This window comes from Rattus norvegicus, chromosome 1 (assembly GCF_021556685.1).
Source record: "Rattus norvegicus strain SHRSP/BbbUtx chromosome 1, alternate assembly SHRSP_T2T, whole genome shotgun sequence".
Lineage (NCBI taxonomy): Eukaryota > Metazoa > Chordata > Mammalia > Rodentia > Muridae > Rattus > Rattus norvegicus.
The window spans coordinates 37804740-37832586 of record NC_141534.1 but is presented as its reverse complement, the minus strand read 5'-3'; the positions used below and the strand labels follow the sequence as shown (position 1 = coordinate 37832586).

Genomic DNA, 27847 nt, shown 5'->3' with positions numbered 1-27847 from the left:
TGGGCGTCTGGTGGGCACTGAGGCTTGCAGAGACTTGAGGTGTGGAGGGCAGAGCCAGGGAGGAGCGAGCATGTCTTAGGACCTGACAGCCAGGCGGCTGGCACCGCCATCACCGCTATCGCTGCTCCTGGTGTTGGTGCTGCTGTCCGGAGCTGGGGCTCTGCGTCCTGAAGAGCTTTTTCCTTACGGGGAGTCGTGGGGAGACCGACTGCCACAGGAGGGCGACGATGAGAGCTCTGCCTCTGAAGCTAGCAGTACCTCTCCGCTTCTACCTTGTCCAGTTCAGCAACCTCTACATAAGTTCAGCTCCCAGAGGTGCGCGGCTTGGTGTGGGGTCGTAGTTTCTTCCCAGAGTGTGGAGCAGCTAACCTCCATGTTTAACTGTCATCGCCGCTGGGGACCAGGCTTAGCAGTGGCGCTGCAGCTTCTTGATCCCTACTGTGGAGGAAAAAGGATCATTTCAAGGGAGAGCTGGAACCGTCCCTGTCTACTTCGACTTCACAAGCAGAAAGATGAAGTTGAGGCGGCTAGTGCGGTTTGCGTTTAGGGGCGGTGGGAGGCTGTGCATGCAGGCATAGCAATCTTATTAAGGACACGGCGCCCAAGGTGTGCAGTTGTGGAGAAAGATGAGCGGGTTCGAGAGCGGCCGCACCTGTGGGTCGCAGTGCACTTGAGGACTGTCGCTAAAGTTGAGTTGGTTACCCTGGATGTGTCTCAACCTGCAAAGAGCCAAGGGATTCTTCTTGACTCTAGTAGAACTAGGACCTTAGGTGCGTTCGACTGGTGGTTGCCCTTGGGACTTGAGCGACCATGTTTTGCCCTTTTAAAAATGTTTATGTGGGGCGGGATTCACGTGCCACCTCATGAGTGTGAAGAGCAGAGAACAACCAGTTTTTTTTTGTTTTTGTTTTTGTTTTTGTTTTTGTTTTGTTTGTTTTTTAATCCCACCTTCTGTCGGGTCCTAAAACTCAAGTCTTCAGGTTTGACTGCAGAGTACCCTTACCTGCTGAACTGTCTCACCGTCCTGTGGTCTTATTGTAGGTGGGCACCAATGGCATCATCTCCACCCAGGACCTACTCAGGGAGACTTAATATGTCGTTGATGATTTTCCTACTGACTTCCTAGTCATTGCCCCATTCCTGGCTGACATCCACTCGAGTCACAGCAGTGGCCAGATCCTGTATGGAGGACACCTCCTGGGCTGTGCTGAGTCTGGCTGCTTGCTACCTGTGCACAGGCTTCCTGCTGACCGGGTCCAGCTTCCCCCCTACCCACTTCTTCCTGGCCACCTGGGAGCAAGTGGGCCCCTAGGAGGAGGACAGTCTTGGGGCTGCGTGGTCTGGAGAGGTAAGTGAGGGATACTCTGCAGCTGAATAAACAGAAGGGTTGGCCTTGAACCAGAAACTAAGGCATTGGCTAGGAGGCATTCCCTTGATTCTGCTCCTCAACATTAAGAAAATCATTTAGCAAAAAGAGGGAGTAAGGTGCAGATACCAAAGACCCTGAGGGAACTTAAGACAATTTACAGGGTTTTTTCTGTTTTCTGGAATCACCTATGAGTACACAAATATTTCTAATGATATATTCATCTAAAAAAGTTAAAATTTGGGATTTTTTTTTTTTGTATGAGCTGGGTGTGGTGTCACTCGCCTTCAATCCCAGCAGAGTCAGAGAGGCAAACAGATCTCTGTGAGTTCTAGTCGAGACTTGTCTACAAAGTGAGTTCCAGGACAGAATACAGAGAAACCCTGTCTGGAGAAATAAAAAATAACATGTAGGTTCCTGTGTACATTTCTAGTTATTTCTTTAGCATATTGTTGCCATTGACAACAGTGGGTCCACAGTGCCCATATTAGAGTTTCACTTGCTTGTTCTGCTGTATAGTATGCTCTGGTCAGTGTATTTCTGTAACATTTATTACAACCGTATAAAATCTCACCCTTCCTAGTGGTCATTAACTTTGCTCGCATGACGTTTTTACTATAATTAATACTATAAAATGCTTTATAAGGTTTTTTTATTCATGTGTGTGTGTGTGTGTGTGTGTGTGTGTGTGTGTGTGTGTGTGTTTGTCTTTCTCTGTGTTGGTAAGGCCAGAAGAGGGCTTGGGCCCCCTGAAGCTGGAGTTGTTACATACAGGCAGTTGTGAACTGCTTGACTGAGAATGGATACAGAGATTTGAGCTAGCATGCTGAAAGGACTACAAGGTGCTCCTAACTGCTGAGCCACCTCTTCAAAGCCAACACTTTTTAAAGTGTCAAAACACTGCACAGCCTTAGCTGACATCACAGGAAAGTGAGCAAGCATGCCATGAACTTCTTAGTAAGTTCCTTGTAGCTTTCTCCACATTGCCTTTGTAACAGTTTATATGCTTCTGTCTGCAGGAGCCTGCTTTGCAGTCTCCCTGGAGAAAACAACAACTCTGCTCTGGCTTTGGTCTTGGCAACATGTGAAGTGGGTATGGGTGGGTGAGGGTAAATGACCTCATTCCTGGTGTAGGTAGAGACAGAGTCCTCCTGTGAAATTCCACCTGGGTGTATAATGCCATAGACCTGGAACAAATCTGTGTTTGCTTTAACTCCCCTAGAGCCTCTGAGCTACAGAAGTGATGTCTTCCCTAAGAGCTTGCCCATTGTTCCTGTCACTGACAGTGGCTATGTTTGTTCTATGAACTTAAAGGAAGAGACATGTTTTCCTAAAGCCTGCACCAGCAGAGATAGAGAAATAAACATTGTTTGAAGCTACAGTTTTTTACTTGACAGGTTAACATCCAGTTTTGTTTACTGACTAGCCTTGTAATGCCTTGCGTTTGACATCTCAATTACAGTTCAACAGAATACCTTCAACTCAAACACTGCCTCCTTGGGGCAGGCCAGCCAGCTAGAGGGCTAGAGAAGACAGTCCCCACTGTTAAGTTTCATTTGCTCAGTCATTCATTCATACATTCTTTTTAAAACGTTTATCTAATATCATGTATAACAAGCTTATAGTGAAAAAAATAAACTTTTCTAATACAAGAAACTAGGTCGCCAATGCTAATATTTCTATTTTCTTACGGTCTTTTTTAAAAATTTTTCATTTATGAGTAAGAGTGTGGGTGTGCATGCACCTGTGTGCATATCCATGTGTGAACCAGAGGTCAATTTTAAATGTCTTTGCTTGGGAGCCATCTTGTCTTTCTACTCAGGGTCTCTCTGGGACCTGGGGCTCCCCAGTTAGGCTAGGCTTGCTGGCCAGTGAGCCCTAAGGATCTGCTTGTTTTTCTCTCCAGAGCAGAGATTACAAGTGTGCTGCCATGACCTGCTTTTCAGCTGGGTGCTGCCATTCAAATCAGGACTTCATGCATGCACAGCAAGCACTTCATAGGGTGTGCTGCCTTCCCAGCTTCTCCTGTAATGTTAAAAAACTTTATGTCAGAGAGACCCAACCGCCTGGTCAGGTGGGCACTCCTGAGGCTGCAGAGCGGAAGAGACCACCAACACTGCTCACCCCTGCCACATCCCTGGCCCAAAAGGAAACTGTATAAGGCCTCTGGGCTCCTGTGGGGGAGGGCCCAGGAGCGGCAGGACCCCTGTGCCTGAGACACCACCAGAACCAGAAGGAAACAGACCGGATAAACAGTTCTCTGCACCCAAATCCCGTGGGAGGGAGAGCTGAACCTTCAGAGAGGCAGACAAGCCTGGGAAACCAGAAGAGATTGCTCCCTGCACACACATCTCGGACGCCAGAGGAAAAAGCCAAAGACCATCTGGAACCCTGGTGCACTGAAGCTCCCGGAAGGGGTGGCACAGGTCTTCCTGGTTGCTGCCGCTGCAGAGAGCCCATGGGCAGGACCCCACGAGCGAACTTGAGCCCCGGGACCACAGGTAAGACCAACTTTTCTGCTGCAAGAAAGCTGCCTGGTGAGCTTGGGACACACGGAAGCAGAATTCCTGTAGGACCGGGCACGTTCTGTGTTTACCGGTAGTCCCACACCCGCGGATCCCGGCCCGCAGCAGCTCTCTGCCCCCAGACCCTGTGAGAGAGAGACCCAACCGCCTGGTCAGGTGGGCACTCCTGAGGCTGCAGAGCGGAAGAGACCAACACTGCTCACCCCTGCCCACATCCCTGGCCCAAGAGGAAACTGTATAAGGCCTCTGGGCTCCCGTGGGGGAGGGCCCAGGAGCGGCAGGACACCTGCCTGAGACAGCGCCGGAACCTGATAGAAACAGACCAGATAAACAGTTCTCTGCACCCAAATCCCGTGGGAGGGAGAGCTAAACCTTCAGAGAGGCAGACAAGCCTGGGAAACCAGAAGAGATTGCTCCCTGCACACACATCTCGGACGCCAGAGGAAAAAGCCAAAGACCATCTGGAACCCTGGTGCACTGAAGCTCCCGGAAGGGGCGGCACAGGTCTTCCTGGTTGCTGCCGCTGCAGAGAGCCCATGGGCAGGACCCCACGAGCGAACTTGAGCCCCGGGACCACAGGTAAGACCAACTTTTCTGCTGCAAGAAAGCTGCCTGGTGAGCTTGGGACACACGGAAGCAGAATTCCTGTAGGACCGGGCACGTTCTGTGTTTACCGGAAGTCCCACACCCGCGGATCCCGGCCCGCAGCAGCTCTCTGCCCCCAGACCCTGTGAGAGAGAGACCCAACCGCCTGGTCAGGTGGGCACTCCTGAGGCTGCAGAGTGGAAGAGACCAACACTGCTCACCCCTGCCCACATCCCTGGCCCAAGAGGAAACTGTATAAGGCCTCTGGGCTCCCGTGGAGGAGGGCCCAGGAGCGGCAGGACCCCTGTGCCTGAGACACCACCAGAACCAGAAGGAAACAGACCGGATAAACAGTTCTCTCCACCCAAATCCCGTGGGAGGGAGAGCTGAACCTTCAGAGAGGCAGACAAGGCTGGGAAACCAGAAGAGACTGCTCTCTGCACACACATCTCAGACGCCAGATGAAAAAGCAAAAGACCATCTGGAACCCTGGTGCACTGAAGCTCCCGGAAACGGCTGCACAAGTCTTCCTCGTTGCTGCCGCTGCAGAAAGCCCGTGGGTAGCAACCCACGAGCGAACTTGAGCCTCGGGACCACAGGTAAGACCAACTTTTCTGCTGCAAGAAAGCTGCCTGGTGAACTCAAGACACAGGCCCACAGGAACAGCTGAAGACCTGTAGAGAGGAAAAACTACACGCCGGAAAGCAGAACACTCTGTCCCCATAACTGACTGAAAGAGAGGAAAACAGGTCTGCAGCACTCCTGACACACAGGCTTATAGGACAGTCTAGCCACTGTCAGAAATAGCAGAACAAAGTAACACTAGAGATAATCTGATGGCGAGAGGCAAGCGCAGGAACCCAAGCAACAGAAACCAAGACTACGTGGCACCATCGGAGCCCAATTCTCCCATCAAAACAAACATGGAATATCCAAACACACCAGAAAAGCAAGATCTAGTTTCAAAATCATTTTTGATCATGATGCTGGAGGACTTCAAGAAAGACGTGAAGAACTCCCTTCGAGAACAAGTAGAAGCCTACAGAGAGGAATCGCAAAAATGCCTGAAAGAATCGCAAAAATCCCTGAAAGAATTCCAGGAAAACATAAATAAACAAGTAGAAGCCCATAGAGAGGAGACACAAAAATCCCTGAAAGAATTCCAGGAAAACACAATCAAACAGTTGAAGGAATTAAAAATGGAAATAGAAACAATCAAGAAAGAACACATGGAAACAACCCTGGATATAGAAAACCAAAAGAAGAGACAAGGATCTGTAGATACAAGCTTCACCAACAGAATACAAGAGATGGAAGAGAGAATCGCAGGAGCAGAAGATTCCATAGAAATCATTGACTCAACTGTCAAAGATAATGTAAAGCGGAAAAAGCTACTGGTCCAAAACATACAAGAAATCCAGGACTCAATGAGAAGATCAAACCTAAGGATAATAGGTATAGAAGAGAGTGAAGACTCCCAGCTCAAAGGACCAGTAAATATCTTCAACAAAATCATAGAAGAAAACTTCCCTAATCTAAAAAAAGAGATACCCATAGACATACAAGAAGCCTACAGAACTCCAAATAGATTGGACCAGAAAAGAAACACCTCCCATCACATAATTGTCAAAACACCAAACGCACAAAATAAAGAAAGAATATTAAAAGCAGTAAGGGAAAAAGGTCAAGTAACATATAAAGGGAGACCTATCAGAATCACACCAGACTTCTCGCCAGAAACTATGAAGGCCAGAAGATCCTGGACTGATGTCATACAGACCCTAAGAGAACAGAAATGCCAGCCCAGGTTACTGTATCCTGCAAAACTCTCAATTAACATTGATGGAGAAACCAAGATATTCCATGACAAAACCAAATTTACACAATATCTTTCTACAAATCCAGCACTACAAAGGATAATAAATGGTAAAGCCCAACATAAGGAGGCAAGCTATACCCTAGAAGAAGCAAGAAACTAATCGTCTTGGCAACAAAACAAAGAGAATGAAAGCACACAAACATAACCTCACATCCAAATATGAATATAACGGGAAGCAATAATCACTATTCCTTAATATCTCTCAATATCAATGGCCTCAACTCCCCAATAAAAAGACATAGATTAACAAACTGGATACACAACGAGGAACCTGCATTCTGCTGCCTACAGGAAACACACCTCAGAGACAAAGACAGACACTACCTCAGAGTGAAAGGCTGGAAAACGACTTTCCAAGCAAATGGTCAGAAGAAGCAAGCTGGAGTAGCCATTCTAATATCAAATAAAATCAATTTCCAACTAAAAGTCATCAAAAAAGATAAGGAAGGACACTTCATATTCATCAAAGGAAAAATCCACCAAGATGAACTTTCAATCCTAAATATCTATGCCCCAAATACAAGGGCACCTACATACGTAAAAGAAACCTTACTAAAGCTCAAAACACACATTGCACCTCACACAATAATACTGGGAGATTTCAACACCCCACTCTCATCAATGGACCGATCATGGAAACAGAAATTAAACAGTGATGTCGACAGACTAAGAGAAGTCATGAGGCAAATGGACTTAACGGATATTTATATAACATTCTATCCTAAAGCAAAAGGATATACCTTCTTCTCAGCTCCTCATGGTACTTTCTCCAAAATTGACCATATAATTGGTCAAAAAACGGGCCTCAACAGGTACAGAAAGATAGAAATAATCCCATGCGTGCTATCGGACCACCACGGCCTAAAACTGGTCTTCAATAACAATAAGGGAAGAATGCCCACATATACGTGGAAATTGAACAATGCTCTACTCAATGATAACCTGGTCAAGGAAGAAATAAAGAAAGAAATTAAAAACTTTTTAGAATTTAATGAAAATGAAGATACAACATACCCAAACTTATGGGACACAATGAAAGCTGTGCTAAGAGGAAAACTCATAGCGCTGAGTGCCTGCAGAAAGAAACAGGAAAGAGCATATGTCACCAGCTTGACAGCACACCTAAAAGCTCTAGAACAAAAAGAAACAAATACACCCAGGAGGAGTAGAAGGCAGGAAATAATCAAACTCAGAGCTGAAATCAACCAAGTAGAAACAAAAAGTACCATAGAAAGAATAAACAGAACCAAAAGTTGGTTCTTTGAGAAAATCAACAAGATAGATAAACCCTTAGCCAGACTAACGAGAGGACACAGAGAGTGCGTCCAAATTAACAAAATCAGAAATGAAAAGGGAGACATAACTACAGATTCAGAGGAAATTCAAAAAATCATCAGATCTTACTATAAAAACCTATATTCAACAAAATTTGAAAATCTTCAGGAAATGGACAATTTCCTAGACAGATACCAGGTATCGAAGTTAAATCAGGAACAGATAAACCAGTTAAACAACCCCATAACTCCTAAGGAAATAGAAGCAGTCATTAAAGGTCCCCCAACCAAAAAGAGCCCAGGTCCAGACGGGTTTAGTGCAGAATTCTATCAAACCTTCATAGAAGACCTCATACCAATATTATCCAAACTATTCCACAAAATTGAAACAGATGGAGCCCAACCGAATTCCTTCTACGAAGCCACAATTACTCTTATACCTAAACCACACAAAGACACAACAAAGAAAGAGAACTTCAGACCAATTTCCCTTATGAATATCGACGCAAAAATACTCAATAAAATTCTGGCACACCGAATTCAAGAGCACATCAAAACAATCATCCACCATGAACAAGTAGGCTTCATCCCAGGCATGCAGGGATGGTTTAATATACGGTAAACCATCAACGTGATCCATTATATAAACAAACTGAAAGAACAGAACCACATGATCATTTCATTAGATGCTGAGAAAGCATTTGACAAAATTCAACACCCCTTCATGATAAAAGTCCTGGAAAGAATAGGAATTCAAGGCCCATACCTAAACATAGTAAAAGCCATATACAGCAAACCAGTTGCTAACATTAAACTAAATGGAGAGAAACTTGAAGCAATCCCACTAAAATCAGGGACTAGACAAGGCTGCCCACTCTCTCCCTACTTATTCCATATAGTTCTTGAAGTTCTATCCAGAGCAATCAGACAACAAAAGGAGATCAAGAGGATACAGATCGGAAAAGAAGAGGTCAAAATATCACTATTTGCAGATGACATGATAGTATATTTAAGTGATCCCAAAAGTTCCACCAGAGAACTACTAAAGCTGATAAAAAACGTCAGCAAAGTGGCTGGGTATAAAATTAACTCAAATAAATCAGTTGCCTTCCTCTATACAAAAGAGAAACAAGCCGAGAAAGAAATTAGGGAAACGACACCCTTTATAATAGACCCAAATAATATAAAGTACCTCGGTGTGACTTTAACCAAGCAAGTAAAAGATCTGTACAATAAGAACTTCAAGACACTGAGGAAAGAAATTGAAGAAGACCTCAGAAGATGGAAAGATCTCCCATGCTCATGGATTGGCAGGATTAATATAGTAAAAATGGTCATTTTACCAAAAGCAATCTACAGATTCAATGCAATCCCCATCAAAATACCAATCCAATTCTTCAAAGAGTTAGACAGAACAATTTGCAAATTCATCTGGAATAACAAAAAACCCAGGATAGCTAAAGCTATCCTCAACAATAAAAGACTTCAGGGGGAATCACTATCCCTGAACTCAAGCAGTATTACAGAGCAATAGTGATAAAAACTGCATGGTATTGGTACAGAGAAAGACAGGTAGACCAATGGAATAGAATTGAAGACCCAGAAATGAACCCACACACCTATGGTCACTTGATTTTTGACAAAGGAGCCAAAACCATCCAATGGAAAAAAGATAGCATTTTCAGCAAATGGTGCTGGTTCAACTGGAGGGCAACATGTAGAAGAATGCAGATCGATCCATCCTTATCACCCTGTACAAAGCTTAAGTCCAAGTGGATCAAGGACCTCCACATCAAACCAGACACACTCAAACTAATAGAAGAAAAACTAGGGAAGCATCTGGAACACATGGTCACTGGAAAAAATTTCCTGAACAAAACACCAATGGCTTATGCTCTAAGATCAAGAATCGACAAATGGGATCTCATAAAACTGCAAAGCTTCTGTCAGGCAAAGGACACTGTGGTTAGGACAAAACGGCAACCAACAGATTGGGAAAAGATCTTTACCAATCCTACAACAGATAGAGGCCTTATATCCAAAATATACAAAGAACTCAAGAAGTTAGACCGCAGGGAAACAAATAACCCTATTAAAAATTGGGGTTCAGACCTAAACAAAGAATTCACAGCTGAGGAATGCCAAATGGCTGAGAAACACCTAAAGAAATGTTCAACATCTTTAGTCATAAGGGAAATGCAAATCAAAACAACCCTGAGATTTCACCTCACACCAGTGCGATTGGCTACGATCAAAAACTCAGGTGACAGCAGATGCTGGGGAGGATGTGGAGAAAGAGGAACACTCCTCCATTGTTGCTGGGATTGCAGACTGGTAAAACCATTCTGGAAATCAGTCTGGAGGTTCCTCAGAAAATTAGACATTGAACTGCTTGAGGATCCAGCTATACCTCTCTTGGGCATATACCCAAAAGATGCCTCAACATATAAAAAAGACATGTGCTCCACTATGTTCATCGCAGCCTTATTTATAATAGCCAGAAACTGGAAAGAACCCAGATGCCCTTCAACAGAGGAAATGATACAGAAAATGTGGTACATCTACACAAATGGAATATTACTCAGCTATCAAAAACAACGAGTTTATGAAATTCATAGGCAAATGGTTGGAACTGGAAAATATCATCCTGAGTGAGCTAACCCAATCACAGAAAGACATACATGGTATGCACTCATTGATAAGTGGCTATTAGCCCAAATGCTTGAATTACCCTAGATCCCTAGAACAAAGGAAACTCAAGACGGATGATCAAAATGTGAATGCTTCACTCCTTCTTTAAATGAGGAAAAAGAATACCCTTGGCAGGGAAGGGAGAGGCAAAGATTAAAACAGAGACTGAAGGAACACCCATTCAGAGCCTGCCCCACATGTGGCCCATACATATACAGCCACCCAATTAGACAAGATGGATGAAGCAAAGAAGTGCAGACCGACAGGAGCCGGATGTAGATTGCTCCTGAGAGACACAGCCAGAATACAGCAAATACAGAGGCGAATGCCAACAGCAAACCACTGAACTGAGAATAGGTCCCCCGTTGAAGGAATCAGAGAAAGAACTGGAAGAGCTTGAAGGGGCTCGAGACCCCAAAAGTACAACAATGTCAAGCAACCAGAGCTTCCAGGGACTAAGCCACTACCTAAAGACTATACATGGACTGACCCTGGACTCTGACCCCATAGGTAGCAATGAATATCCTAGTAAGAGCACCAGTGGAAGGGGAAGCCCTGGGTTCTGCTAAGACTGAACCCCCAGTGAACTAGTCTATGGGGGGAGGGCGGCAATGGGGGGAGGGTTGGGAGGGGAACACCCATAAGGAAGGGGAGGGGGGAGGGGGAGAGGGATGTTTGCCCGGAAACCGGGAAAGGGAATAACACTTGAAATGTATATAAGAAATACTCAAGTTAATAAAAAAAAAAAAAACTTTATGTCACAGGGTTAGGGTTAGGAGCTAGGGGTTAGGGTTAGGAGTAAGGGGTTAGGGTTAGGGTTGTATATGCAGAGTCATATATATCATATATAATCTCTATCTAAACATAGTCGATATTTGTTAATTCAGAAACTATTTTTACATATTTTCCTTAGATCGGCACTGAAATAGACATAGACTCTGAGCGGAATGCTTTTACTCTGAAAGGCCTCTCTTACATTTAGTAGGAACACCATTGATAACCTTTTGTTGTGGTAATATGGTAGACTCTCCAGCTAGAGCTTCCTCCTAACCCATCCTGATTCAGGGATTCCATTTGGGTAGGTTTCAGTGAGCAAGCAATTTCTCCAGGATAGAAGGCAGAGCATGTATCAGCCTGTGCGCTGGAGGTTAATATACTAGGGGCATGGCAGGCACAGTGTCTTTCAGAAGAGCAGGGTGTTGGGATCTGATGCAGGAGCACTCAAGGTTAGAGACGTTGTCCCCTCTGAGGACTGCAATTGGTTCCTGGAAGTAGGCAGCCTTGAACGATTTGAAGTTGGGGAAGTCTGATGTTTATGTTGTTCCTTTTGTTTTGCTTTGATCCCCCCCTCCCGCCATGCATCTCAGGTTGGCCTCAAACTTCATAATGGAGGATGATCTTGAATCTCTGATCCTTTGATCTGACTGACCTGTGCTGAGATAGTGAGTGTGCAGCATCACAACCTACCCATTTGATGGGAACTGAACCCAGAGTGCAGGCTGAGCCACAGTCTTTCTGGTGAACTTAGTAAGGGTCAACTTCTTAGACAACTGTTAAATAGTCTGTTTGTTCACACCATCAGACTTCTCCTTAAATTTTTAAAATTGTGTTTATGCACATGGGTCATATGCCTACACACCGTTGCATGCAATGCCCGTGGAATACCCTGGACCGGATTATCTATAGTTGTGAGCTGTCATGTGAGTGCTGGGAAATGAACATAGGTCCTCTGGAGGAAGAACCAATGATCTATCTCAACCAGGGAGCCATCCCTCTGCCCGCCACTCCTTACCTTCTTGCAGGACTGTTTTATACTGTCTTCTCAACACAGTCCCACAGGATAAGTACAGTAATTACTGTTTATATCACAGAAGAGAAAATAATTTCCAAATCTGCCTTAAGTGCCAAAGTCACCTTAGAAGACATACTTTTCCCCTTTCTTACAGTTTTCATGCAAGACCCATTTCTGTACATGAATCATAGTTACAGTAGTTACAGTAAAAATTGCTGTGCTTTTTCTGAAGACATCTAATAAATAAGGTTAGCGTTTTAGTGTTCATTGCGGCTTTGGTGCTAGGATAGTTCTTGAAGCCACATTCAAAGGAAGTGTGAACTGGAGTGAAATTGCTGTGAAGGATGCTTCTGATGATAACCTCACTTTGAAATTACTGCTCTGCTGCTCCCAAGGAAAATTCAGCTGAATTAGCCAGCCTCTTGAAACAGAAAAAACAAACAAATAAAAAAAAATTAGAGCAGGAAGCATTTGCACTGAGGCTCCGGGGTCTTGAGGCTGCGGTGGGTCCCAAGTGTTTTAGTGTTTATTTGACATGAAGGTTACAGCCCCAGAGAGATGAGTTTACTACTTAGGATTCTCATTTTATCAGCAATATTTCATTAGAAACGGTCTTTGTCAGTTTCTTTTTGGTGTCCGTGCATGCTGTACCTGTGTCTGTGTGTGTGCCTGCGCATGTGTGCGCACGTGCAGGCACACACAGACATTCATGCCTGGCTCACATTTGTGTGGAGATGCATGTGTGTGCAGACCAGAGCAGAACTTTGAGTGTCATTCCTTAGGCACTCTCCACCGTTTAAAAATTATTTATTTGTTCTGCGTACATGTGCATGCTTTGACACTGTGGTAGTCACAGCACAGCTTCAGAGTCAGCTCTCTGCTAATTCTCCTTCATGGGGTCTGGGAATTGAACTCTGGTTATCAGGCTTCTGAGGTAAGCGCCTTTAACCGGCTGAGCACTCTATCCAGCTCCCTTTCAAATCATTTTCAGGCACACTTCCCTCTGACCCAGTACTCAGCAGCTAATCTAGGATTGATTGCTGGGTGATGAGGCTCATGGAGCTGCCTTCCTTCCTGTGGGACTACAGATCTGGGACTGACAGACACCATGACTGTTTTTGTTCAGTGTGTATTCTAGGGATCAAACTTAGGTCCTCATGCTTGAATAGCAACTCTTCACACTGAACCATTGAACCATTTTCCCACCTCTTCCTTCAATTTTGCAGTTCTGGGACTTAAACACAAGTCCTCATGAAGGTTAGCTAAGTAAGTCCTTCATGAATGAGCAACACCCATAGGCACAGTAATTCATTCATTATACCTTCCAGGTACTTGTGTAGTCAGGCACAAGGCAGAAAACACTTGCAGCAGTGGTCTTGGAAGACACAAGCCCTCAGTCTTCATTTTCTAAGCTGTAGATTGACATGGTAGTGCTGACTTCTTAGGGTTGTCATGAGAATTGACCAAGGCAATGTGTTGTTCCTGCCATGTAACGATCTTGTGGTAGAACTCCTTTATGTAAGGACTTGGTTTTTTTATTTCATTTTATTCTCTGTGTGTGTGTGCATGTATGTGTATGTATATGTTTATGTGCTACATGTGAATATGTATGTCTATGTATTGTGTGTGTATGTAAATAATCTGTTTATGCTGTATATGAAATTGTGTGTCTACATGTTCATGATGTGTATGTATGTCTGCATATTTGCATTATGTGTGTGTTTGTATATGTGTGTGTGTGATGTGTTTGTCTGTGTATGGTTTATGTGTATGATGTGTCTATGTGCATGATGTGTGTGCTTGTGTGTGTCTTTAACGTGTGTTTATATGCATATGGTGCATGCAGGTTGTGTGTGAGTGTATGGTGTTTGTACGGTATGTGCATACTGCATTGAGGCCACTTGTGTGTGCATGATATATATGTGGGGTGTGTGTATGGTAGGTGTGTAGGACATGTATGGTATGTAGTTTTGTATGATTTATGTGTGCACATGCAGAGATTGGGAGGAGATCCTCCCGGTACCAGTTCTCTCCTTTTACATGGGTTCCTGGAACTGAACTCGGATTTCAAGGCAAGGGATTTATTTACCTTTTGAGCCTTCTCTGGGCCTCTCTATAAGTACTTTTTAAATGGAGGGTTTTCCAAATTACTGTTTTGGGTTTTTTCCCCTTTGTTTTTCTTATCTTTTTGTAGGGGAATTTGGTGGGGAAAATTCTGTGGCTTTCTTGTCTTTTAACTTTTCCAAACATCCATATTGTTCTTCAGATATTGCCATAGGCTGAATGGACTTCAGGACATGTTCCGTTCGATGAGGTTTTGAGCACAGGATGTGTTTTCAATTACTCCTGTGGAAGGCTCTTCTGAATACTTTGAAGGCCCTGGGACTGAACTCTTGCTTTGATAGATTTTTTTTTTTATTTTTGAGGTAGATTTTGGCACACACCAATCTCCTTTGCCTCGAAGATTCTGTGATCTCTACATAGTTTTCTTACATCTGGTATAGTAATATTAATATTAGGCACTGGAAATGACATCAGAGGAATAATATCTCTACAGTGTGAAATGTTTCTGCTCTCTTCATTCCCTCCAGGATGTTCACATTGGGTATGACAGAGTGTTCTACCTGGCATGCAAGAATGGCATGGTGCAACTACATTAAAAAAATGAACAAATAAAGTGTTTGTTCATTTAGTTTATCTGAGATTTCTTAAACTGTCACTTCATAGAGCAAAAAGGTTATGGCTGGAAGATCTGAGTAATGATGGGTGCCGATTTTTTTTTGTTTGTTTTGTTTTGTTGTTGTTGTTTTAGTTGTCGTTGTTGCTCTGTGTGTTTTTGGTGTCAGGGGAAGGCTATTGTGTTCTCACTGGGGAGGAGGGTGTTATCTAGAACTGAGTTAGATAGTATGTCGAAGGTTTTTGTTGATGAGGAATTTCATTTGAGTTGGAAGGACCACAGGAATGGGAATTGAGTGTGAGTGGTAGGAGAGCTTGCCCTCTTCTGGGCTGCATCTTGGGAGAAGGATGGGAGTGTGGAGGTTGCTTCAGAAAAGGATGGAAACATTGTATCTGTAGTCAAGAAGCAGAGAAAGATGGGTGTTGTTTCTAAGCTTTCTTTTTTCTTTGTATGCAGTGCAAGCCTGAGCCCAGGGAATTGTGGTGTCTATATTTAGGGTTGGTCTTCCTTCCTTAATTAATCTAATCGAGATACTTTATCAGAGACATGCCTGGTGACTATTTCCTGGATGGTTGTAGATACTGTCAGATTGACAGCTAATAGTATGCATCACAGCTGGTCCCTGGACACTTTAACATGGAATGGTGGGTGTTGAGTTGGTGCAGAGGTGACAGCTGTTGATCAAGAACTTTGGATTTAGCTGGAGCTTTTAATTTATGGAGCTAGAGTTCACAGAAAGGGTATGTGTGTAATGTACCACATGTCAGTGAAGACAGAGAGGATAGAGAATAACTAGATATATGAAAATGGGTTGAAGAAAACTGCTTAGGTGTCCTTGAAGACTACATATGAAGGAGGATACACTATGCCATCGTGAAAGCATTAGGCATTCTCTTGACTCTTCAGTACCGGGGTGAATTTGGAACACCCTAAGCACATCAGTGTCCCCATGGGATGGGGATAAAATAACATACAAAGTGGTTGTTGGTGTTCATACCAAACATCGGAGGCCAGAATCAGTGGCCTTACACCTCCATAGAATGTGTCTTTAAGAAGACTGAGCATTGAACTTTGTCCCCAGGAAGGAATCACCTCATTTCTTATTTTGTTATCATTTTGGTAAGGCTGGATAGACAAATCCCTTGTTGTAAAGATGACATTCTGCTGGTTGATGTTTTACCCTTGTTGGATGGTATGATTGAGAAGCCTTCTGGTTTTCTGTCTGAACAGGAAACTGGAGACCTTGCAGCTGGCAACTCTGACCTGATCCTCTTTGCACTGCTCCCCACCCTGTGATGAGCTCCTCTCCTAGCTGGCACTCTCTCTTTCTCTTTGGGGAAGTTGGGAGGCCATGACTCTTGTACAGGTTTTGGCAGTGCAGCTGAGGGCTTACCTTCAGAACCTGTGTGGAGGACTCTTGGAAAACTTGTATCTGGAAATGTGAGGGCCTTTCCCTTTGGAAAAGAGTCAGACAGAACGTGTCTCTAAGGAGGGGCTCTTCAGGGTCTATGAAGTGGCCTCTTAGCGATTCTGTGTGGAAGTCTGTAGCCCTGACAAGGGGTTCATGTGTGGCAGATTTCAAGCAGGTCAACTCTTCCGGAATGTACTTTGGGATCATAAACTATATTAAAAGGAAGTTTTTGTTGTTTTCTCCTCCGTTATTTGCCTGTTTTAGTGGAGATGAGGAAATGAAAAACTTGCCATCTGAAGTGACTGCTTCACCAAAAGGTGACACAGAAATGACATAGAACAAGTAAGGCACTACATGTGCACATCTCCAGGTTAAAAGTCAGGCTCTCCCATCACAGCCTCCTCACTTCTTCCCAGACCTCCTCCCCACTGCCTTCTGATCTCCACATGTAGACAGCCCTTATCATAGGGAATTTCTCTAAATTTAGAACCTTGGTTCTCCCTTATCTTGTGATGTTGATTGTGGCCATCCTATCAGGAGCCTCCACAATTGGTTATTTAAGGATGGGATTATTAGTTCGACTTTTCATCTCCTACTTGAACTTTGTTGTGACTGAAATAAAGCTTTGGCAGCCTCTGGCCCTACCCTGACTGATGATGGATGACGCATGTTCTTCGTGTACCTGAGTTGAAAACTTAGAGGTTTTGACCTTTCTGGGGAGGTCAAAACAAGGAAGGTAAGCCTACTCTTCCATTTAGAGAATACAGAGGAGCTACAGAGCTTTTTTTTTTTTCTTGAAACCATATTAATATCCGCATTTCTTTGTCTTATTACCCAAACCTCAAAGCTGTATTTTAGCACTATGTGTCAGAAAGGTAAAAGTGACATTTGAGATGTTCTAGAACAAGACAGAAAAAAACACAAGGACACATTCATTCCTTGTATTCAGTTTTGAGGTTCTTGGTGTGTCAGTTTTACCTTGTTTAGCAAAATGAAGAGGTAATGATACCAATAAGTGATTTCTTTTCCTTCTTGTCATCCACCTTCTTTATAAAGCGAGTAGTTGTAAGAGAAATGTCTCCCCAGTTCCCTATTAAATTGTAAAACATATATGATCTAGTGAGAGAAGCCAACTACAGCGTCTAAGACAGTGGAGCATCCCTTAACTAATTCTTTGGTGGAAGAAGGTGGTAATGGCAGAAAAGGTCCCTTTGAAACTCAGTAAACGAAATATCATGGAGTAATTCCACAGTCACCCTGGTGTTAATTCAGACTCCAACTCTCATCTAAGTCTGCCTTGGCTCCCACAGTGTTTATCTTCTTTCATTGGCTGCCACTGTGATGCTACCCCACCCCCACTCTGATGTCCTGGACACTCTCCTTTTTCTGTGGCCTCTGCCACCATGCCTGTCCCCAGTCACTCTCCTAAAATTCCACTCCTGGCTGTTTTCCTCTCCTATAATTCAGGCTCTTGGGGCATAGTTTTTTGGCTCTGTCCTGACTGCAGCATCAAACATAATGTGGTTTAGCGGGTACCCAACCCCAATGAATTACTATTCAGATGGTTTAGTGAGTGGAGGCCAAAGCCAAACCAGACAACCAACAGTAGCCAAATACATACTGGAAAACCAACAAAGTGGGTGCTGAAGGATGGAAGGGGTTCCGCAGGCAATCACAGTCCTCGACCCCCAGGAGTCAGTGCTTGCTGGTTAGGATTTTCTTGGTTCAGGGAAATATGAACACAGCATCAACGCACTTAGTAGGAGTGGGGACCCTTAAACACTGTGTGGAGGCCTTAGTGGAGCTGAGATAGGGAAGGGAGATTGGGTCAGAGCATGTGTCCTGGAATGGCTTCTTTGGTAGTGTTCAGATGACTGACTATTGTAGGGGATGAGCTGTTGGGTCTGGCTGGCTTCCACCATTAATCATTGCCTGACCTTAAGCAAGCCCCTGTGTCTCTTTCTTCATCTGCAATGTGTAAAGAGATTGAAGAGGAAAGGGAATTTAGCTGTGAGATCAGTAACGATGCCTTTTGATCAGCTGCTTCCTGACTGAGTGTTGCCTGCAGTAGGCAATGGGTGGATGCATAGATGGATGGATGCATGTCTTGCTGGATGCATGGATGTTGGATGCATGGATGTTGGATGGATGCATAGCTGGCTGGCTGGATGCATGCTGGCTGGATGCATAGATGGATGGATGGCTGCATAGATGGATGGATGCATGGCTTGCTGGATGCCTGCTAGATGGATGCATAAATGGATGGATGCATGGATGTTGAATGCATGGTTGGATAGATGGATGCATAGATGGATGGTTGCATGGATGGGATGGTTGGATGCATGGATGGATGGGTGCATGGGTGGGTGCATGCATGGATGCTAATATGATATCTGGATGTGAAAGCCGTTGAGGCACAAAATAAAATCTGAGGGTATGGAATGAGCAAGTCAATTTTGCTCCTTGTCCAGAACTCTCAAAAGAGTTTGGACTGGAGAAGCTTACAACCTTAACACTTTTAAATACAGTGTTTTAATGTTATTTATTGAGAATTTCATACATTGATACAGTATATTTCAGTATATCCACTTCACCCCCTGTATTTGTTCTAAGAATCCCTTGAATACAGTGAAGCCTACTCATGGGTGAGGGGCCACCACTGCAGCATGGTCCACTCACTAGGGAACCCCCCCCAAAGTAAACCCTCCCCTAGCAGTTCTCAACTGTCAGAATCTTCTCAGCTGCAGGCAGGGGCTTCAGTGCCCTACCACATTCGTGCTGGACTGTTGAGTGGTTTGCTCTTCTGCTGTACACCAACTGCACTGAGTTTGGGAGTTCAATGACCATATCATGAGCACATGTCATTGTTTTGACCCAATTCCTTCCGACCTTTGGCTCTTAAACTCTTTCCACCTCTTTTCTTTCCAATATTCCCTGAGCATTGAGGGAACTTGATATGGTGGGAGCATCTGTGGCTGAGCTCTCCACAGAGAGTTTAGACTGGTTATGAATGTGTATTAACTACCATCCACTGTATGAAGATCCTCCCTCAATGACCACCGAGAGCTGTGTTAATATATGAGCTTGTAACTGGTATAGTTTGATACTATATATCCGTTTAAGAAAATAGTAGTTATTGTTCACTCCCAGGGCTTATGAGCTTCTCCACCATGGTTTCTTGACCAGATTTACAATGCCAGGCAAAAGTTTCCTCTTGTAGTGCAGACCTTCAATCCACCCAGAAAGTGATTGGTGATCCTCATAACATTCCTGGCATTCATGGCACACCGATGAGGACCTCTTGCCAGGACTATTGTTATAGAGCCCAGAGTAGTCACAGTGGAGTGAGAATAGTCTGCATAGCATCTTCTAGCATCATAAAGGATAGCTAGCAGGGGTGGAAGCTTCCTGCTAAGTACTGTGCAGGCAGGTCTCTGTTATTTCTTCAAGTTTTTTGACCTACTTGTGTGGTGTCATCAGCTCTAGGATCTTACCATCACATTCTGATGGGTAGCCCTGAGCCATGAGAATTGACAACTCTGGTATCATCTCTGTGACATCCTTGACCAACAACTTGAGAGCGAGGTGTCCTACATCTGGCTCTGGCCTTTTTGAGAACTTGTAGCCAATGGAAGGAGAATTACCCACCTTATAAGTCAATTCCCTTTAAACGTCCATTGTAAGATGGCAAGTAGCTTTTCATATGGCTTTTGTATTTTAATGTTCGTGGATGTTTTACCTACCTGTATCTGTGTGAGGCTGTCAGAAGTCCTGGAACTGAAGTTACAAGCAGGGGTGAGTTACCATGGGTGAGTAGGTGCTGGGAATTGAACCCAGGACCTCTGGAAGAGCAGCCTGTGCGCTTAACTCTCCGTCTCTCTGGCCCTTCATATGACTTTTTCAAATATCCTTAGTGTTAGTTAGTTCTTCTTCATCTTCTTCCCTGCAATCCTAAAGATTTTAAACCAGTGTTTCATTTATGCATTATTTAACTATTGATCTAAATTGGTAGAAAAGATTTAAAAAAATAACACATGGTTTACAAAATTATATTTGTAATGTGAAGAGGGGATTCTAAAGGAGATTATGTTCAAAACCAACATGGGGAAATCCTAAAAAGGATCTGGCGTCCGCCCCCTTGTTGGAACACCTTACCTGTGTTCTGACTTTCTTCTTTTGTTTATTTCTTTGTTTAAGGGTGTCTGCAATTCCTTTTTTTCCACAGCTTAACACTTTCCAGGCAGTTCTGGCATCTGATGAATGTGATTCCTATGTCCTCTTTCTCTATCCTGCCAATGGTCTTCACTTTTTGGAACTCGCCCCAAAGAATCCTACAGTGTCCAGCTGCAGCTTCCTGCTAAGGTGGGCTTCTGCCAAGGGGAAGCAGATGACCTGAAGAGAAAAGCCCTGTATTTCAGCCTGACTAACAGTGAGCAATCGGTGAAGAATCTCTACCAGTGACTAATGTGGAGTGTGTGACTGTGCTATGCACTGGAAGGACATTTAGGAGGGACACTATCTCTAGTGGCCAGAAACCATTTGATAATAACCTTTGGTGGCTTCTAAGAAAGGCTCTGGTTCAAAACCAAGAGCTAAGCTGGCCCTCTGGAGCTTCAGGGTCTCCAAGATGTAAAAGATTCTTTCTTTTTCCTGCACTATCTGTCAGGCATAGAAACCAGAACCAGCAGTGATTATATGTTTTTGCAGAACTACTGGGGCTTGCTGTGAAAAACATTGTTCTTGGGGCTACACAAAAATATCCAGTCATAACTAACTGCCTCAGTGGAAGCTTTTCAGGTTAATGATTTCCGGAGAGGAGGCATCATGATTCAGTCTTTCAAACAGGTATTGTTAAGGATTAAATTATGAGTACTATAATGGGGGGGAGGTAGATGAGGCTTTTAGTCGTCTCAGATTTCTCCTGGCATCATCACCTGAAATCATGCTGATTGGTTTACCCACAGCGTTGCCAGAGACAAATCCATTTCTTAGTCTCCCCAGTGGGTTATTCTGCTAGTGCTGCAGTAGGCTATTCTGCAGGTGTCTGTCCAGTTGGTGCTCCTATGAGACTATTGACTTCAGGTGGGCTCTTTTGTCTTTGTATTCTGCAATACAAGCTTAGCCCATAGTAGTTACTTTGTGGCTCCCCATAGTTACTTCTCAGTCAAACTAAAACTAGATCGTGGGCAGATAGAGTGATAGAGCAAAAATTTGCTGATCACTTTATCTGCAGGGCATTGTGATAAAACACTTGCAGATATTATCTTAAAACTCTCTCAACTTATAGGCGGTAAGTATAACTATCTTCCCAGTTTTACAAATAGTCTTACCGAAATTATAAAACGTGCTTATGTCAGAGTTAAATGGCTGAGCCATAGTCAATACAGCTCTGAAGTATGGATACAGGGGTGATCTCTTATGCAGAGTAGATAGGGTGTTTCTTACTTGGATTTCATGTTACCTGGTTGTTTGTATTTTGGTTCATTTTATCAGTCACTCCAGTTACAGCTCATTCTGCCCCTCTCCCACAATTTTGATATTTCTGGAAAGCATCAAAGGAGACAGTGAAGAACCGGAGTGAATGGATGACAGTTTTTGTGTGTGCACGCGCGCGCGCGCGCGCGCGTGTGTGTGTGTGTGTGTGTGTGCATGTGCATGTGCATGCATGTGTGTGAGCATGTGTATGAAGGCCTTTATGGCTCTAGTAGGGAAACACAACTTTCTCCTCACATGCTTTTTGCACACACACACAGTCACACACATGCACATGCACAGCAGCTTCTTATGGCTATGCAGGTGGAGCTGAACTTTCTAAGCGATTTGTCTTTGAACCAAGCGGGACTCATTTGTCGCCGACATAGTTTTCAAGATACAGATTAAAGAAGCCTTTGGCGAATGGAATCACAGTTTCTTAGCAAATTTACTTCATTCCCATTGGGACTCAGTTGTAGCAGGCATGGTTTTCTAGATTTAGGCAGGAGTAGTTTTCTCGAATGGAGCTGAATGCTTAAGCGAATTCTCTTCTTTCCAAGCGGGAATCATTTGTAGCATACGTAGTTTGCAGGATATAGCCTGAGGAAGCGTTTGGCAAATGGAATTGCAGTTTCTGTGCGAATTAAATTTGTTAGAAGTGGCACTCAGTCGCTGCAGGCGTAGTTTTCAAGATTTAGGTAGTGCAAGTTTTAGCAAATGGAGCTGCTGTTTCTAAGCGAACTCTCTTCATTCCAAGCGGGAGTCATTTGAAGCTCGCGTAGTTTTCAAGAAATACACTAAGGAAGCTTTTGGCAAGTGGAATCGCAATTTCTTGGCGAATTAACTTCATTCCAAGTGGGAGTCAACTGCAGCAGGCGTAGTTCTCAAGATGTAGCAGGACAAGTTTTTGCCAATGGAGCTGCAGTGTTTATGCGAATAATCTTCATTCCAAGAGGGATTCATTTGTAGCAGGCGTAATTTTGAGGATATATACTAAGGAAGCATTTGGCCAATGGAATCACAGTTTCTTGGCGAATTTACTTGGATACATTTGGGACTCAGTTGTAGCAGGCATCGTTTTCACGGTATAGGCAGTGCAAGTTTTTGCAACTGGAGCTGCTGTTTCTAAGAAAATTCTCTTTGTTCAAAGCGGGACTCCTTTGCAGCACGTGTAGTTTTTAAGATATAGACTAAGGAAGTGTTTGGCGAATGGAATCGCATGTTTCTTGGGGAATTAACTTCGTTCCAAGTGGGACTCAATTGAAGCAGGCTTACTTTTCCAGATATAGACAGGGCAAGTTTTCTCGATTGGAGCTCCAGTTTCTGAGAGAATTCTCTTCCTTCCAAGCGGGACTAATTTGTAGCAGGCGAAGTTTTCAAGATACAGACAAAGGAAGTGTTTGGGGAATGGAATCAAAGTTTCCTGGCGAATTAACTTCGTTTCAAGTGGGCCTCAGTTGTAGCAGGCATAGTTTTCAAGATATAGGCAGGGGTAAATTTCGAGAATGGAGCTGAAGTTTCTAAGAGATTTGTCTTCGAACCATGCGTGACTCATTTCTTGCTGACATAGTTTTCAAGATACAGATTAAAGAAGCGTTTGGCGAATGGAATCGCAGTTTCTTAGCAAATTTACTTCGTTCCCATTGGGACTCAGTTGCAGCAGGCATGGTTTCCAAGATTTAGTCAGGAGTAATTTTCAGGAATGCAGCTGAAGTGCTTAAGCAAATTCTCTTTGTTCCAAGCTGGAATCATTTGTAGCATGCGTAGTTTTCAGGAAATAGCATGAGGAAGAGTTTGGCAAATGGAATCACAGTTTTTGGCGAATTAAATTTGTTACAAGTCACACTCAGATGCAGCGGGCATAGTTTTCAAGATATAGGAAGTGCAAGTTTTCCCAAATGGAGCTGTAGTCTTTAAAGGAGTTCTCTTCATTCCAAACATTTGTGTTAGGCATAGTTTTCAAGACATAGATTAAGGAAGCGTTTGGCGAATGGAATCGAAGTTTCCTGACGAATTAACTTCGTTACAAGTGGGACTCAGTTGTAGAGGCGTAGATTTCAACATATAGGCACGGCTAGTTTTCCCAAATGGAGCTGCTTTTTCTACTCGAATTCTCTTCGTTCCATCGGGACTCATTTGTCACAGGCGTAGTTTTCACGATACACACTAAGGAAGCGTTTGGCGAATGGAATAGCAATTTCTTGGCGAATTAACTTCGATCCAAGTGGGCCTCAGTTGTAGCAGGCATAGTTTTCAAGATTTAGGCAGGGGTAATACTCACGAATGGAGCTGAAGTTTCTAAATGATTTGTCTTTGAACCAAGGGGGACTCATTTGTCGCCGACCTAGTTTTCAAGATACAGATTAAAGAAGCGTTTGGCAAATGGAATCACAGTTTCTTAGCAAATTTACTTTGTTCCCATTGGGACTCAGTTGTAGCAGGCATAGTTTCAAGATTTAGGCAGGAGTAGTTTTCGAGAATGGAGCTGAAATGCTTAAGCGAATTCTCTTTGTTCCAAGCGGGAATCATTTGTAGCATGAGTAATTTTCAAGAAATACACTAAGGAAGCTTTTGGCGAATGGAATCGCAGTTTCTTGGCGAATTAACTTCGTTCCAAGTGGGAGTCAATTGCAGCAGGCGTAGATCTCAAGATGTAGGCAGGGCAAGTTTTTGCCAATGAAGCTGCAGTGTTTAACCGAATAATATTCGTTCCAAGAGGGATTCATTTGTAGCAGGCGTAATTTTGAGCATATATATTTGGCGAATGGAATTGCAGTTTCTTAGCAAATTTACTTCGTTCCCATTGGGACTCAGTTGTAGCAGGCATGGTTTTCAAGATTTAGGCAGGGTAGTTTTCTCGAATGGAGCTGAAGTGCTTAAGCGAATTCTCTTCGTTCCAAGCGGGAATCATTTGTAGCATGTGTAGTTTTCAGGATATAGCCTGAGGAAACGTTTGGCAAATGGAATTGCAGTTTCTGGGTGAATTAAATTCGTTACAAGTGACACTCAGTCGCTGCAGGCGTAGTTTTCAAGATTTAGGTAGTGCAAGTTTGAGCAAATGGAGCTGCTGTTTCTAAGCGAACTCCCTTCGTTCCAAGCGGGAGTCATTTGTAGTAGGCGTAGTTTTCAGGATATAGACTAAGGAATCGTTTGGCAAATGGAATCACAGTTTCTTGGTGAATTAACCTCGTTCCAAGTGGGACTCAGATGCAGAGGGCATAGTTTTTAAGATATAGGAAGTGCAAGTTTTTCCAAATGGAGCTGTAGTGTTTAAACGAATTCTCTTCGTTCCAAACAGGACTCATTTGTGTCAGGCGTAGTTTTCAAGACATATATTAAGGAAGCGTTTGGCTAATGGAATCGAAGTTTCTTGATGAATTAACTTGGTTACAAGAGGGACTCAGTTGTAGCAGGTGTAGATTTCAACATATAGGCATGGCTAGTTTTCCCAAATGGAGCTGCTTTTTCTAAGCCAATTCTCTTCGTTCCAGCGGGACTCATTTGTCACAGGCGTAGTTATCAAGATACACACTAAGGAAGCGTTTGGCGAATGGAATCACATTTTCTTGGCGAATTAACTTCGTTCCAAGTGGTCCTCGGTTGTAGCAGGCATAGTTTTCAAGATATAGGCAGGGGTAATTTTCACGAATGGAGCTGAAGTTTCTAAGCAATTTGTCTTTGAACCAAGCGGGACTCATTTGTCGCCGACATAGTTTTCAAGATACAGATTAAAGAAGCATTTGGCGAATGGAATCACAGTTTCTTAGCAAATTTACTTCGTTCCCATTGGGACTCAGTTGTGGCACGCGTAGTTTTCAAGATTTAGGCAGGAATAGTTTTCGCGAATGGAGCTGAAGTGCTTAAGCTAATTCTCTTCGTTCCAAGCGGGAATCATTTGCAGCATGCGTAGTTTTCAGGATATAGCCTTGCGCGGAGCCATATTGGATTTGGGCCTAGCCCCTTTCTGACTGCATGGCTCAAAGTGACTAGGTGACTCTGAGCTGTTTGGCCACAGATACTCACCCCTAAGATGACTGCCATAAGTCTTAAGATTGTTGGACAAAGCCTCTCCCATGAATTTACAGCACAGGAAGATAACATTCAAGGGATGCCTCAGCTCGAACAGATACCAGTTATCTCCTCAGTCTACACCCGGTGTCTCCACCACCTGACCTCATCGCCTGACCTCTTTGCCTCCAGACTGCCTATATCCTCATCTCCCCCTCCTTCATGTTTCACAAATGTCACTACCCCTACCTGAAAGCCTAAAAAGCTGTAACGTTCATCCCAATAAACGAGACCTTGACAACAGAACTTTTGCTTGGTCTCCTTCTTCTCTTCACCCCCATTTGGGCCCACAGGTAGAAAGCCTCTTCGGGACCCTGAATAACTTGGTCCCCGCTGGCGGGGACAAGTGGCGCCCGAACACAGGGACCCTGAAGCAAGGCTGACTACAGGACGACGGAGATAAGAGAGCTGCTGCGGGAATCGAGGACTCTTCAGGCTGCATCACTTGTGCGTCGCTGGAGAGGGAGGTAAGGACCGGTCGAATAATTGTCGTCTAATTGCCATGGGGAATGTATGGATTTAGGAGGCTTGTTTCATAGGAGAGATCAAGCGCTCACTCAGGGAGAGAGGATTAAGAGTTAAGAAAAAGGATTTAATCATGTTCTTTTGTTTTATTGATGAAAAGTGTCCCTGGTTAATTTTATGTGAATTTTTTTTGTCTTTGTGTGAGAAACTTGTCCTTGGTTTATTATTGAAGGAGCAGAAATTAATTCCTATAGTTGGAATAAGGTTGGAAAGTGTTTAAATGTCTTATTGTAAGAAAAAGGATCCTAGGCCGTTCCGATTCAGGAGGTAGTGTCTGTGTCTTTGTGTCTTTGTGTTTTGTGCCGGCTAAACTCTGGGTCTCTATTTCCTCACGAGTTCTGGAGTTCTGGAGTTCTGGTTTTGCAGCTGCTCCCATCTCAGGCTGAGAGGGATGATCGTGTCTCAGGAGAGACGCAAATGTGAGCGGTAGATGTGCCAGGGACTCACTGATTGCGCTGCCCTGGGAGACGCCCCAGGAGGTAAGAAGGGACCCCAGGGACGCCTGGGAGATTCCGGTCTGGGTGCCAGTGAGGATTCGGCGATTCTCATGGATTGGAGAAAAGACCCGCATTTCTGGCTGTCTGTATTTCCAGAGTGGCCCTTGTCTGTGTTTCTTAGGTCTTTGTTTTGTGTTACTTGTGACTTTGACAATGAGAAGATTCTGGTTGGGAAGGAGGAGTGGTGTGGAATCTGCTCCCGTTCATCTGTCTTTGCTGAGCTCATGGAAGCTCCAATCTGAATCAGCTCAGTTTTGTGGCAATCTTGTGGCGGCCGCTTGTTTTTTGTTTTGTGCGCACTTTTGTTTTTTTGTCTGTTAATCTTTTGATTGTCTTTCTATGTGACTAAATGCTTTTGCCCTCTTCAGCAGACCTCTATTTTCTGGACTCTCTTCTTGTTTTCTCACCATCCCACTTGGGATGCTTGTTAGTGGCTGTTACAGGAAATCTATAATGCTCACTTGAGTGTGCTTGAGAAACAAGAATTTCAGGTTTGCCCTGGGTTCCTTTGGGATAGGTGTGGGGATAGGCTTGATTTCTATTGCAAATGATATAACATTGCATATGTTAGTACTCCTAACACTTCTTGGGACTGTGCCTCTGGGATCACAACCTGTATAAGTTTAGAAGTTCTAAAAGGCAGTCATGACCTTTGTGTATAGGTTCAGATAGTGTCCAGATTGGAATCCTGATGCTAAAGACTTAGTAAGACACAAAAGAGAGTTGAGAATCACTTAGGGCTATCTTAAGGTGGAGTCCAGCTAGGTGCTGCAAGGGCATCTGCTGTTGCCCTGCAACACAAGGCTTATGGAGATAAAGCTTCAGTTGTGTTAATACAGAATTGTAGGCTAGAGTCTTGAAAGTATTTAAAAAAAAAAAAAGAAACCTGGTAAAACATATCTTATTCCAAACAGCAATTAAATTGGTTATTACAAAATACTGATATTTGGCCTATCACATATACAAATTTTTCAGGCAAAGTTGGTAATTTTACTCTTTGCATGCTTTTGTATTTCCTATAAATTTGTGCATGCAACCCATAGGAAATGAGCTTACTGTATTTATAGGTGGTTCATCTAATGAAA

General features: G+C 43.7%; 1 protein-coding gene across 3 annotated transcripts; it reads left to right on the top strand.

Moving 5' to 3' along the window:
* The first annotated feature begins 66 nt into the window (after nt 1-66).
* On the top strand, nt 67-27624 carry LOC148006913 (uncharacterized). Of its 3 annotated transcripts, XR_015645007.1 has the most exons (4): nt 67-315; nt 1127-1348; nt 20426-20562; nt 25164-25984. XR_015645007.1 is itself a non-coding variant. In XM_087598146.1 (3 exons), exons 1-3 carry the CDS (start codon nt 228-230, stop codon nt 25931-25933), a joined length of 486 nt encoding a protein of 161 aa, XP_087454272.1. In that variant the 5' UTR covers nt 68-227; the 3' UTR covers nt 25934-27624. The 3 variants fall into 3 exon arrangements, 1 of the variants encoding a protein (XP_087454272.1); XM_087598146.1 differs by lacking the exon at nt 20426-20562 and having other exon boundaries at nt 68-315; nt 25758-27624; XR_015645008.1 differs by lacking the exon at nt 67-315 and having other exon boundaries at nt 1042-1348; nt 20426-21045; nt 25164-25986.
* The last annotated feature ends 223 nt before the right edge of the window (nt 27625-27847 follow it).

Coding starts and splice junctions, on each gene's coding strand:
- LOC148006913 (XM_087598146.1), top strand. CDS start 228: ATGAGAGCTCTGCCTCTGAAGCTAGCAGTACCTCTCCGCTTCTACCTT. Junction 316..1,126: donor CATAAGTTCAGCTCCCAGAG/GTGCGCGGCTTG, acceptor CTGACTTCCTAG/TCATTGCCCCATTCCTGGCT. Junction 1,349..25,757: donor GGGCTGCGTGGTCTGGAGAG/GTAAGTGAGGGA, acceptor ATGAATTTACAG/CACAGGAAGATAACATTCAA.